Source organism: Chlorocebus sabaeus, chromosome 21, assembly GCF_047675955.1.
Source record: "Chlorocebus sabaeus isolate Y175 chromosome 21, mChlSab1.0.hap1, whole genome shotgun sequence".
Classification (NCBI taxonomy): domain Eukaryota; kingdom Metazoa; phylum Chordata; class Mammalia; order Primates; family Cercopithecidae; genus Chlorocebus; species Chlorocebus sabaeus.
This window is the reverse complement of record NC_132924.1, coordinates 31,761,243-31,774,673: the sequence shown is the minus strand read 5'-3', so window position 1 is coordinate 31,774,673 and position 13,431 is coordinate 31,761,243. Positions and strand designations below refer to the sequence as shown.

Sequence of the window (13,431 nt, the reverse complement as noted above, 5' to 3'; positions counted from 1 at the left end):
TCCCCATTTCTTGTTTTTCTCAGGTTTGTCAAAGATCAGATGGCTATAGATGTGTGGTATTATTTCTGAGGGCTCTATTCTGTTCCATTGGTCTATATCTCTGTTTTGGTACCAGTACCATGCTGTTTTGGTTACTGTAGCCTTGTAGTATAGTTTGAAGTCAGGTAGCATGATGCCTCCAGCTTTGTTCTTTTGACTAAGGATTGTCTTGGCAATGCAGGCTCTTTTTTGGTTCCATATGAACTTTAAAGCAGTTTTTTCCAATTCTGTGAAGAAAGTCATTGGTAGCTTGATGGGGATGGCCCTGAATCTATAAATTACCTTGGGCAGTATGGCCATTTTCACGATATTGATTCTTCCTATCCATGAGCATGGTATGTTCTTCCATTTGTTTGTGTCCTCTTTTATTTCACTGAGCTATGGTTTGTAGTTCTTGAAGAGGTCCTTTATATCCTTTGTAAGTTGGATTTGTAGGTATTTCATTCTCTTTGAAGCAATTGTGAATGGAAGTTCATTCATGATTTGGCTCTCTGTCTGTTACTGGTGTATAAGAATGCTTGAGATTTTTGCACATTAATTTTGTATCCTCAGACTTTGCTGAAGTTGCTTATCAGCTCAAGGAGATTTTGGGCTGAGATGATAGGGTTTTCTAAATATACAATCATGTCATCTGCAAATGGACAATTTGGCTTCTTCTTTTCCTAACTGAATCCCCTTGATTTCTTTCTCTTGCCTGAGTGCCCTAGCCAGAACTTCCAACACTATGTTGAATAGGAGTGGTGAGAGAGGGCATCCCTGTCCTGTGCCAGTTTTCAAAGGGAATGCTTCCAGTTTTTGCCCATTCAGTATGATATTGGCTGTGGGTTTGTCATAAATAGCTCTTATTATTTTGAGATATGTTCCATCAATACCGAATTTATTGAGAGTTTTTAGCATGAAGGGCTGTTGAATTTTGTGAAAGGCCTTTTCTATATCTATTGAGATAATCATGTGGTTTTTGTCTTTGGTTCTGTTTATATGCTGGAGTACGTTTATTGATTTGCGTATGTTGAACCAGCCTTACATCCCAGGGATGAAGCCCACTTGATCATGGTGGATAAGCTTTTTGATGTGCTGCTGGATTCGGTTTACCAGTATTTTATTGAGGATTTTTGCATCGATATTCATCAGGGATATTAGTCTAAAATTCTCTTTTTTTGTTGTGTCTCTGCCAGGTTTTGGTATTGGAATAGTTTCAGAAGGAATGCTACCAGCTCCTCCTTGTACCTCTGGTAGAATTCGGCTTTGAATCTGTCTGGTCCTGGACTTTTTTTGGTTGGTAGGCTATTAATTATTGCCTCAATTTCAGAGCCTGCTATTGGTCTATTCAGGGATTCAACTTTTCCTGGTTTAGTCTTGGGAGATTGTAAGTGTCCAGGAAATTATCCATTTCTTCTAGATTTTCTAGTTTATTTGTGTAGAGGTGTTTATAGTATTCTCTGATGGTAGTTTGTATTTCTGTGGGGTTGGTGGTGATATCTCCTTTATCATTTTTTATTGCGTCTATTTGATTCTTCTCTCTTTTCTTCTTTATTAGTCTTGCTAGCAGTCTATCAATTTTGTTGATCTTTTCAAAGAACCAGCTCCTGGATTCATTGATTTTTTGGAGGGTTTTTTGTGTCTCTATCTCCTTCAGTTCTGCTCTGATCTTAGTTATTTCTTGCATTCTGCTAGCTTTTTAATGTGTTTGCTCTTGCTTCTCTAGTTCTTTTAATTGTGATGTTAGGGTGTCAATTTTAGATCTTTCCTGCTTTCTCCTGTGGGCATGTAGTGCTATAAATTTCCCTCTACACACTGCTTTGAATGTGTCCCAGAGATTCTGGTATGTTGTATCTTTGTTCTCATTGGTTTCCAAGAACATCTTTATTTCTGCCTTCATTTCGTTATGTACCCAGTAGTCATTCAGGAGCAGGTTGTTCAGTTTCCATGTAGTTGAGCGGTTTTGATTGAGTTTCTTAGTCCTGAGTTCTAGTTTGATTGCACTGTGGTCTGAGAGACAGTTTGTTATAATTTCTGTCCTTTTACATTTGCTAAGGAGTGCTTTACTTCCAACTATGTGGTCAATTTTGGAATAAGTGTGATGTGGTGCAGAGAAGAATGTATATTCTGTTGATTTGGGGTGGAGAGTTCTGCAGATGTCTATTAGGTCCACTTAGTGCAGAGTTGAGTTCAATTCCTGGATATCCTTGTTAACTTTCTGTCTAATGTTGACAGTGGGGTGTTAAAGTCTCCCATTATTATTGTATGGGAGTCTAAGTCTCTTTGTAAGTCTCTAAGGACTTGCTTTATGAATCTGGGTGCATATATATTTAAGATAGTTAGCTCTTCCTGTTGAATTGATCCCTTTACCATTATGTAATGGCCTTCTTTGTCTCTTTTGATCTTTGATGGTTTAAAGTCTGTTTTATCAGAGACTAGGATTGCAACCCCTGCTTTTTTTTGTTCTCTATTTGCTTGGTAGATCTTCCTCCATCCCTTTATTTTGAGCCTATGTATGTCTCTCCACATGAGATGGGTCTCCTGAATACAGCAAACTGATGGGTCTTGACTCTTTTTTTCTTTTTGGGACGGAGTCTCGCTCTGTCGCCCAGACTGGAATGCAGTGGCGCGATCTCGGCTCACAGCAAGCTCTGCCTCCCGGGTTCACGCCATTCTCCTGCTTCAGCCTCCTGAGTAACTGGGACCACAGGTGCCCGCCACCACCCCCGGCTAATTTTTTGTATCTTTAGTAGAGACAGGGTCTCACTGTGTTAGCCAGGGTGGTCTCGATCTCCTGACCTTGTGATCCACCTGCCTCAGCCTCCCAAAGTGCTGGGATTACAGGCATGAGCCACCACGCCTGGCCGAGTCTTGACTCTTTATCCAGTTTGCCAGTCTGTGTCTTTTAATTGGACCATTTAGTCCATTTACATTTAAGGTTAATGTTGTTATGTGTGAACTTGATCCTGTCATTGTGATATTAGCTGGTTATTTTGCTCGTTAGTTGATGCAGTTTTTTCCTAGCATAGATGGTCTTTACATTTTGACATGTTTTTGCAATGGCTGATACCAGTTGTTCCTTTCCATGTTTAGTGCTTCCTTCAGGAGCTCTTGTAGGGCAGGCCTGGTGGTGACAAAATCTCTAAGCATTTGCTTGTCTGTAAAGGATTTTATTTCTCCTTCACTTATGAAACTTAGTTTGGCTGGATATGAAATTCTGGGTCGAAAATTCTTTTCTTTAAGAATGTTGAATATTGGCCCCCACTCTCTTCTGGCTTGGAGAGTTTCTGCCGAGAGATCTGCTATTAGTCTGATGGGCTTCCCTTTGTGGGTAACCCGACCTTTCTCTCTGGCTGCCCTTAACATTTTTTCCTTCATTTCACCTTTGGTGAATCTGACAATTATGTGTCTTGGAGTTGCTCTTCTCGAGGAGTATCTTTGTGGCGTTCTCTGTATTTCCTGAATTTGAATGTTGGCCTGCCTTACTAGGTTGGGGAAGTTCTCCTGGATGATATCCTGCAGAGTGTTTTCCAACTTGGTTCCATTTTCCCCCTCACTTTCAGGCATACCGATCAGATGTAGATTTGGTCTTTTCACATAATCCCATATTTCTTGGAAGCTTTGTTCATTTCTTTTTCCTCTTTTTTCTCTAGACTTCTCTCCTCGTTTCGTTTCGTTCATTTGATCTTAATCATTGATGCTCTTTCTTCCAGTTGATCAAATTGGTTACTGAAGCTTGTGCATTTGTCACATATTTCTCGTGTCATGGTTTTTATCTCTGTTAGTTCGTTTATGGCCTTCTCTGCATTGATTATTCTAGTTATCCATTCTTTTTTCAAGATTTTTAGTTTCTTTGCGCTGGTTACATAGTTCCTCCTTTAGCCCTGAGAAGTTTGATTGACTGAAGCCTTCTTCTCTCAACTCGTCAGAGTCATTCCCCGTCCAGCTTTGATCTGTTGCTGGCGATGAGCTGCGTTCCTTTGGAGGGGGAGATGCATTCTGATTTTTTGAATTTCCAGCTTTTCTGCCTTGCTTTTTCCCCATCTTTGTGGTTTTATCTGCCTTTGGTCTTTGATGACGGTGACGAACTGATGGGGTTTTGGTGTGGGTGTCCTTTCTGTTTGTTAGTTTTCCTTCTAACAGTCAGGACCCTCAGCTGTAGGTCTGTTGGAGATTGCTTGAGGTCCATTCCTGACCCTGTTTGCCTGGGTATCAGCAGCGGAGGCTGTGGAAGATAGAATATTGCTAAACAGCGAGTGTTGCTGTCTGATTCTTGTTCTCTAAGCTTCGTCTCAGGGGTGTACCCAGCCATGTGAGGTGTAAGGTGTCAGTCTGCACATAGTGGGGGATGTCTCCCAGTTAGGCTACTCAGGGGTCAGGGACCCACTTGAGCAGGCAGTCTGTCCGTTCTCGATTTCAGCTTCCGTGCTGGGAGATCCTCTGCTCTCTTCAAAGCTGTCAGACAGGGTCATTTACCTCTGCCGAGGTTTCTGCTGCTTTTTGTTTAGCTATGCCCTGTCCCCTGAGATGAGTCTACAGAGACAGGCAGGCCCCCTTGAGCCGCGGTAGGCTGCACCCAGTTCGAGCTTCCCGGTGGCTTTGTTTACCTACTTAAGCCTCAGCAGTGGCGAGCACCCCTCCCCCAGCCTCGCTGCTGCCTTGCAGTTAGATCTCAGACTGCTATGCTAGCAATGAGGGAGGCTCCATGGGCGTGGGACCCTCCCGTCCAGGTGTGGGATATAATCTCCTGGTGTGCCGTTTGCTAAGACCCTTGGTAAAGCGCAGTATTAGTGTGGGAGTTACCTGATTTTCCAGGTGTTGTGTGTCTCAGTTTCCCTTGGCTAGGAAAAGGGATTGCCTTCCCCCTTGCACTTCCCAGGTGAGGCAGTGGCTCACCCTGCTTCAGCTCTCACTGGTCGGGCTGCACCAGCTGACCAGCACCGATTGTCTGGCACTCCCCAGTGAGATGAACCCAGTACCTCAGTTAAAAATGCAGAAATCACCTGTCCTCTGTGTCGCTCGTGCTGGGAGCTGGAGGCTGGAGCTGCTCCTATTCGGCCATCTTGCTCCGGGATCGGGGTCTTTTTTCACATTTCAACAACCGTGAAATCAAGAAGCATCTTAGAAACCTGTGCTATGTCATTGTTTAGTTGGTAGAATTTTTTTCTTTCTTGGGTCATGTAAAATAATGGTGTGTCTTAAAATCGATGATGTGATGGTTTATTCCGGTTGGATCTGGAAGGATGTTGTGGAGGCAATTAACATTTGAATCAATAGACCTAATAAAGTAGATTGCCCTTCCTAATGTGGATGAGCCTTATCCAATCAGTGAAAGACTTGAAGAGAACAAAAAGACTGAGTAAGAGAGAATTCCTCCTGCGACTGCCTTGAGCTGAGACATTGGCCTTTTCTAGCTTTCATTGGTTCTTCTTGGGTCTTGAGCCTGCTAGCATGGAACTTAACCTGCTAGCATGGAGCTCTCCTAGCTTGCTGATTGCAGCTCTTGGGGACTTCTCAGTCTCTAGTCACATGAGCCAGTTACTTACAATTTCATTACATGCACACATACCCACCCACACATCCTTATAATATCTTTACACACACCCTAACACCCTACTGGTTCTTTTTCTTTGGATAACACTGACAAATACAGATGGGTCCTAAATTTGATAAAATACAGTAATTGAGGCTGTTCTAAATGCTTTCTACACAAAAGTCATGGTGGATTTGGGGAGTGTTCACACCAGCCAGCATCATGGGAGTTGAGCTGTTCACACCAGCCAGCGTCATGGGAGTGAAAAGATGCTGTTGTTCTATACCAGGACAACTTTCTGGGAGTGGGGAGCCAAGGTTTGGGAGCTTTCGTGCCTTAAGGGGCAGTATAGAAAGAGAGTTTTCTTCCCAGCTCTGTTGTGTACTTCCTTTGTGACCCTAATTAGGCCACTTAATTTACCTGGGATTGGTTTCCTTATCTATAAAATATGCTGGTTGGACTGTGTGATTTCAAAGACCTCTTCCTTTTCTCAGGTTCTCAGAAATTGACTCTTCTGTTTCAGTGAGGGGAGGTGGCCTAGGATGTAAATAAACACTTTTGCAAAGAGCTGAAACGTCCCCAATAATGTCTGACTCCTGCAGCACTGATTCTCTGCCCAACAAGATACAGTCTGAGGATTGATTTGGTTTTTCAGGTTGTAATGTTTGTACAGGAGTGGTGGCCTTCACAGTTGAATTTTTGTCGAATTTGAAGCCAAGGTCTAGAAGTATCACGTTGTTTGTTTGTTTGTGACAAGGTCTCACTCTCACTCAGGTTGGAGTGCAGTAGCACAGTCATGGCTCACTACAGCCTTGACCTTCCAGGCTCAAGCAGTCCTCCCACCTCAACCTCCTGCTGGGACCACAGGTGTATGCCACCACACTCGGCTAATTTTTGTATTTTTATTAGAGATGAGTTTCGCCATTGTTACCCAGGCTGGTCTGGAATTCCTGGCTTCAAGTGATCCACCCACCTTGGCCTCCCACAGTGTTAATATTATAGCTGTGAGCCACCATGCCTTGCCGGCATCACCTTCTGAAATAAAAATTTACAAGTTCATCCCAAGAAGTTTGCCAGCCAGGAATTGATTTGTGCTAGCGTAGAGATAAGGCCTAAGGGTTCCTGACACTCAATAAAGGGTCTAGGTCTCTGGGAAAGAAGTCCTTTATATAAAATGTAATAAGAAGAGCAGAAGCCATAGTTTAAGACAAGATTACTTATCTTTGGTGAGAAGATAAGTTCAGATTAATTATGGGAGAGTGGATGCTGAGAATTAGTGTTAGTTTTATTTAAAGAAGTAAGAGACATGGTACCTGGCAGGCCTGAGTGTTGCGCTTTCTGGAAAAGCAGACCCTGATTAAGTAAATGATGAGCGAAATACCTTGCCTACTTACCCAACTCCTTCACATAGATTTAGTGCTGACTATTCAGGCTTCTGGTTACAGTGTAGTTCCTTGTTCCATAATCTTGGGCTGGGGGTGCTCCAGGAAGTACAGTAGCCTCCTATTAAAATGTAATAAAGTGATACCATTGGTGTCCTACCCACTTGGTTTGTGTGAATCAAACCCCAAGGGCCCATCAGATGTCTGTAGCTGAGCAGCCCATGGGGCTCTGCCTTCTCTCTGGCTTCCTCAGCCATGGCAGTCCCATGAGAGAAATGTATCCCTAGAGGGCTATGGCATTTCAGAGAAAGAAAAGAACTGCGTCTGACTGAGGAGGCCTGAGAAGACAAGGTTTATGCAGAGATAGTCAGGGATGATATTTTTTTTGAGACGGAGTCTCAAAAAAGATCTCCGCTCACTGCAACTTTCGCCTCCTGGGGTTCAAGCGATTCTCCTGCTTCAGCCTCCCGCATAGCTGGGATTACAGGCACTTGCTGCCACACCCAGCTAATTTTTGTATTTTTAGTAGAGATGGAGTTTCACCATGTTGGCCAGGATGGTCTCCATCTCCTTGTGATCCGCCCACCTTGACCTCCCAAAGTATTGGGATTACAGGTGTGAACCACTACGCCTGGCCGGGATGACACTTTATGAAGAGATCCAATTGGAGCAAAAGTTCAGAGACAGAAATACAGCAAATAAGTGGTTTGACTAGAATATAGGGTGTGTGAGAGGACTAGATAAGATGCATATTTCTACTACATATGGTTTGTCCCCTGAAATTCTCCAATATTGAATTGAATGTAGTTAAGCCTTGAATGTTTTAAGATTACCTCATTTCAATGGATCAATACTAAATAGTAAGTCAAACAATGTTACCTTTTCCTAAGGGTCATAGGATTCTAGATAGGCTTCTTAGTTGGTGCTCTGTATGACATTTGTTGAAAGGACCTTGTCATCTTTGTTGCCTTATTTCTAAGTTTTGGATAATTTTTCTTAGAAGAGAGGAAGGCAAGCGTGTGATAACAGTAATGTTCAGGACATCCTAATTATTCGTCTTAGAAAAAGTAAAAATCACAGACTACTGGTACTGTATTAGGAAAGAAATAGAATACAAATCTTTTGTTTTTGTAAATCCTATTACCTAGAGAGTCATCAGTGTACTTGTTGCTAATCCTTCCAGACTTCTGTAATCATGTGACTAAAAAATATATACCTCTGGCTGGGCGTGGTGGCTCACGCCTGTAATCCCAGCACTTTGGGAGGCCGAGACGGACGGATCACAAGGTCAGGAGATCGAGACCATCCTGGCTAACACGGTGAAACCCCGTCTCTACTAAAAATGCAAAAAATTAGCCGGGCGTGGCAGCGGGCGCCTGTAGTCGCAGCTACTTGGGAGGCTGAGGCAGGAGTATGGTGTGAACCCGGGTGGCGGAGCGTGCAGTGAGCCGAGATCGTGCCACTGCACTCCAGCCTGGGCGACTGAGCTAGACTCCATCTCAAAAAAATATATATATATATATTTATATATAAATAAAAAAATATATATATAAATATAAAAAATATATATATATATATTTTTTTGGGGGGGGCATTTTTAATTTTATAAAAATGGAATAAAACATACAGGTCTCTCTAACTTAATTCTTTCTCTTAGAATAACCTTGGCAATGTAAAGCTCCTTGGAGCTAACCCAGTATCCTATGTTAGGCTCTATTTCTGTATCTTGGGAGGTACTTCATACACAGGCAGTAATTGCAATGATGCTCTTGCTTTTGTTTTCAGGTTGGCAGCCTCGATGGTTCCTTCTCTGTGGGGGAATATTGTCTTATTATGATTCTCCTGAAGATGCTTGGAAAGGTTGCAAAGGGAGCATACAAATGGCAGTCTGTGAAATACAAGGTGAGGAATCAAGCAACTTGTGAGTTTTATTTTTCTTTCTGTTTTCCCTCAAAAACAAAAAAGCCCCTGGCCCCTGCATCCCTTTCTCTGCTGCTTCCATAGTACAGACCAAGGGACATAGTGTTATGTGTCAAAAGAAAGCCTTGCAAATAAAACCCAAAACTGTAGCCAACTTTTATAAGAAGATTGGCTAAGAGGTGGTCAAAATAAATGAGAGCAACGTGCTTCACTATTCAACTAGCACTCATTCCTTAGTGACCTGCTCACCTGGGACCAGTGGCTGTTAGCAAAACTTGAAGTCTTTACTGCAGCATCAGACACTTTTGTGTTTAAATCAGGATGGACACACACACACCCTCCACCAAAACAAAACAAGCAAAAACCTAACAGACTTTCAAATAGTCTATACTTCTTATTTTTGTCTTGAGACATGCTGAGAAGGTGTGGTTCAGAATAAAAACAGATTAAATGGGAATTTAGATAGTGGATGTGGGTGAAAGAGTTCGGTTTGCTTGTTTCTTCTCCTAAAGGCCTCTGAGAAAATTCTCACACTTTTGGTCTGACTTGTCAAGGGAAGTAGAAGATGGAAAAGTTGTATTTTTTAGTATTTCCCAATAAATCCAAGGAGGTAAAAAACACACCCTTGTTTCTTGGCCTCAGAGCAGCCTACTTAACACACATACCCACTGAAAGAGAAGTTCGTTCTCTATTCCGATAAGGGATTAGTTTAACTGAAAAGTTAAATTGGGTGATTCTTGTTTGGGCCAAAGTCTTGGTGATGCCTTGGGGGTAATTGCAAGGTTTTCCCTCTTGATTAACAGAGATGTCTAAGATGAGATAAGTAAACAGAACTTTGTGTGAATTAGGAGAGGTAATGAGGACTGGCATCCTCTTTGGGAAGAAGCCTTCAATGACTGCCATCAGTTAAGCTGAAGAAGTTGGGTGGGATGGAGGCTACCCAGACAGGGCTCTTCTAGGTCTCTGATCTCCCTTTGTCTTGGTCCCAGTTCATTCTGTAGATAATACACGCATGGACCTGATAATCCCTGGGGAACAGTATTTCTACCTGAAGGCCAGAAGTGTGGCTGAAAGACAGCGGTGGCTGGTGGCCCTGGGATCAGCCAAGGCTTGCCTGACTGACAGTAGGACCCAGAAGGAGAAAGGCAAGTATTGATTGTCCTTTGCTGTGGAAACCTTGGGAATCACCCACTGGCATCTCTGATTTCCCTTGTTTGTTATCTTGCTTCTGACCAGAAGTATCATGCAAATGCTATGTATCTTAGTATAATGTAAGCCAGGGTCCATATCTAACTCTTCTTTCTTGGCATAGCATAGTGCAAAGAGTGCAGGCTTTGGAGCCAAACACAGCTGGGTACACATGATGGCTTTGCAGTTTATTGACTGTATAACCTTGGCATCGGTCACTTAACCTTTCTTACTCTTAATTTCTTCATCTTTTAAAAAGAGGTAATAGATCCTACCTCAGGAGGATTACCATGAGGATTAGTGATGATAAAATGGTTGAGTATCCAGTCTGTGGCCAAACTTGACCTTTGGTGAAGGGTAGTTGAGCCGGATAAGCCTTGGATCAGGGTGTTTTCTGTAGCAACACCCTGCTCCTCCTCACTTTTTTTCTGGGATGGGATGGGTGCTTAATTGTCAGGTTCCTGTTGCTTAATGCTCATTCACTGGACATTGTTAAGTTCTCCAGAGAACCGTGGCCCGGCTTTCTCTTTGGACTGGGGCAAGAATACCAGGGCTTACTGCCTGGGTCCTAGTTGCTACCTTCCCTGCCCCATGGCCCTAAAGGTACCCTGAAGAGATGAGCTGGGGTGGGGTGAAATGGGAAAAAGTGTTCCAGGGAACATCTTTCATGACAGGTGTGGCAGTTGTGCTTAACTCTTTACATAGATTCATAAATTGGCCTCTTCGTTGGTTGTTTTAATGCTAAATTGGGAGCAAATTCTAGAAGCTTTTGGCTTTGACTCAGCAGATGGTAATGTGTGTGCAGTTTTTTTTTTTCATAAAGAAGGAAACAGAAAAGTAGTAACAATTGTAACTGAGCCCGCGATGCCAGGGTGAGTGGAGAGCATTGCTAATAATAATGGTGGGGTGCTATTAGTCTTGACAAGGCAGCATACCAAACCAGTCCTCAGCTGAAATTATCAACGGTGTTCTTAGTGATAATTGGACGCTACAGAATGTTTTTCCCAGGTAAGAGTAGATTACTGCATTAGTAGATAAACAGCTATGACCCCATTTTATAGATAGGAAAAACTCTCTGGCAGAACTGAGGCCAAAACTCTGAACCCCTTAGCTCTGCTGCCAGTTCTGACAGGAGTGGGTCAGACAGTATATTGTCTCCTTCTTTGTATGCTGGTGATTATTCGGTATGTTGACTTAATACATAATGTATACTACTTTAAAAGACTGGAGATCTACTTTTTCTGTTTTTTCTTGTTCTTATGTCTTCACCTGTCACATTTGCAACCATACTTTAAAGATTTGTCTTTGGGCATATGTTCTGTGTGGTATCCTAACTAGTAAGGATTCCACTTCTGCGTATTATCCTAACTAGTAAATCAGTTGTTTGTTTTGGTTACTGAATTATCATCATTTTGTTATTTAGAGTTTGCTGAAAACACTGAAAACTTGAAAACCAAAATGTCAGAACTAAGACTCTACTGTGACCTCCTTGTTCAGCAAGTGGATAAAACAAAAGAAGTGACCACAACTGGTGTGTCCAATTCTGAGGTAAAATATTATTTCTTAATATTATTAATATACATGAATAATATAAAAGAAGTGACTACCAGTATAGCCAATTCTGAGGTAAAATATTATTAATATTACTGATATACATAAAAAGCACCAGACATTCCTTCAGGTGGTGTTTACTGTCACCTAATTTTATGACTGTCTTGGAGTTTACTATTTTATAGAGGAAAAAAGTAACAAAATTAAACAAAGAGAAGCAATATGTACATTTCATCTTACGCAAGTGTATAGGTTTCCTTCCTGGAATGAATTGGGGATTAATTAATTGATAATATTTGGAACCTTTAACTTTAGTACTGTCATACTAAAATATGTTTCTCTCCAGTTTCATATTGTTAATTACAGCCTTGTGGAGCCATTTCTATAGCCGTAGCTATTAAGATGCCAACTTAGTGTCTTACATTGATGTGCGTCTATGAGACTAACAGTATTTTGTTTTACCTTTGTAACTGTGCTTTGGAATACCCTAGTGCTTTCAAAGATGGAGACACAGCTTTTTTCTCTTTGTTGTCAGCAAGGATTGTGATTTTTAGTATATATTAATACAGTCATTATTCACTTATTTTAAAACATACATTAAAAGATTTCTCTGGTGTTAAGCTATGTATAGAATGGCTCACATTAACCAGAGTCTCTGCTCTACTTTCAAAGAAGTTTCGATCTGACAAACAATGCATCTGCAGATTATAATGAAAGATTTTAATTTATTTTCTTAGGTAGTAGTAGAACACTATACTACTGGTAGTACGTGTGTTTTGAGTTTTTCTAAAAAAGGTGATTTAATCCACTTGCATTCACTTCCTTTTGGGTGCTCTTACTCATTCAGCAGCTGCCTAATATGTATGAAATAGACTGTGAGGGGAATGGGAGGGAAGATGAAGGATACCAAAAAAAGCATTTCAATCGTGCTCTTGGGAGGTTTATAATCTAGAGCAGTGATTCTCAAGGAGGGATACTTTCGGTTGTGGTGACTGAGGGAGTTACAATTAATGCAACGTAAATTGAACTACTTTACTACCTAAGGCTTTCAGCAGCTCCCTCATTGCTTGTAGGTCAAAGTCAAATAGTGCTGATAGTTACTTGATTAATAGATAAATTGGGCTTTTCTTCTATAACTGATGTACATATTTCAGCAGGTGGATACATTATTATTATTTTGTGGACAACCTCTAAGGGCGTTCCACAATTGGGCTTTTTCTTTTTTGGCAAGGTAAAGGAGTCTTCCACTCTGGTTTTTTCATAGGAGGGAATTGATGTGGGAACTTTGCTGAAATCCACCTGTAATACTTTTCTGAAGACCTTGGAAGAATGCATGCAGATCGCAAATGCAGCCTTCACCTCTGAGCTGCTCTACCGCACTCCACCAGGATCACCGCAGCTGGCCATGCTCAAGTCCAGCAAGGTAAAAGTCCAGCTCAGTTTGGCTGCAACAAGGCATCATGAAAAGTTTCAAAGTTTATAGTGAGTTATGTTCTCTATTACCCTTTAGTGACTTATAAAGACAGTTTTTTAATGGACTTTGCTTTATGTCCTTTTTTATATCTGTCCTCAGCACGCCATATCCAGTCAGTTACTTGTGGCAATTTTACCACCTAAACATGTTTCTAATGTAGCCTCTTTCCAACCCCTTGTCCAGTGAGTCTTGCCTAAAGTTGTGATAGTCTTCTAACTATTAATAGTTGCTTTCAGCCTGACCCTTCCAGTCAACCATATTTCTATTAATGCAGTATAAATTGAACCACTTAACCTAAGCCTTTCAGTGGCTCCCTCATTGCCTGTAGGTTAAAGTCAAAACTTCTTAACCGCTTCCCACATTAC

The 13,431-nt window shown here is 41.7% G+C and overlaps 1 protein-coding gene across 4 annotated transcripts in view; it reads left to right on the top strand.

The window, feature by feature from the left end:
- Positions 1 to 13,431, top strand: part of PLEKHA8 (pleckstrin homology domain containing A8) — an 87,603-nt gene that overhangs the window by 15,035 nt on the left and 59,137 nt on the right. For all 4 annotated transcript variants that reach the window (XM_007981729.3, XM_007981730.3, XM_007981728.3 and 1 more), the window contains exons 2-5: positions 8,719 to 8,835; positions 9,843 to 9,998; positions 11,465 to 11,589; positions 12,857 to 13,015. In XM_007981729.3, coding sequence (XP_007979920.1) covers positions 8,719 to 8,835; positions 9,843 to 9,998; positions 11,465 to 11,589; positions 12,857 to 13,015 — 557 coding nt within the window. The remainder of the gene's footprint in view (positions 1 to 8,718; positions 8,836 to 9,842; positions 9,999 to 11,464; positions 11,590 to 12,856; positions 13,016 to 13,431) is intronic.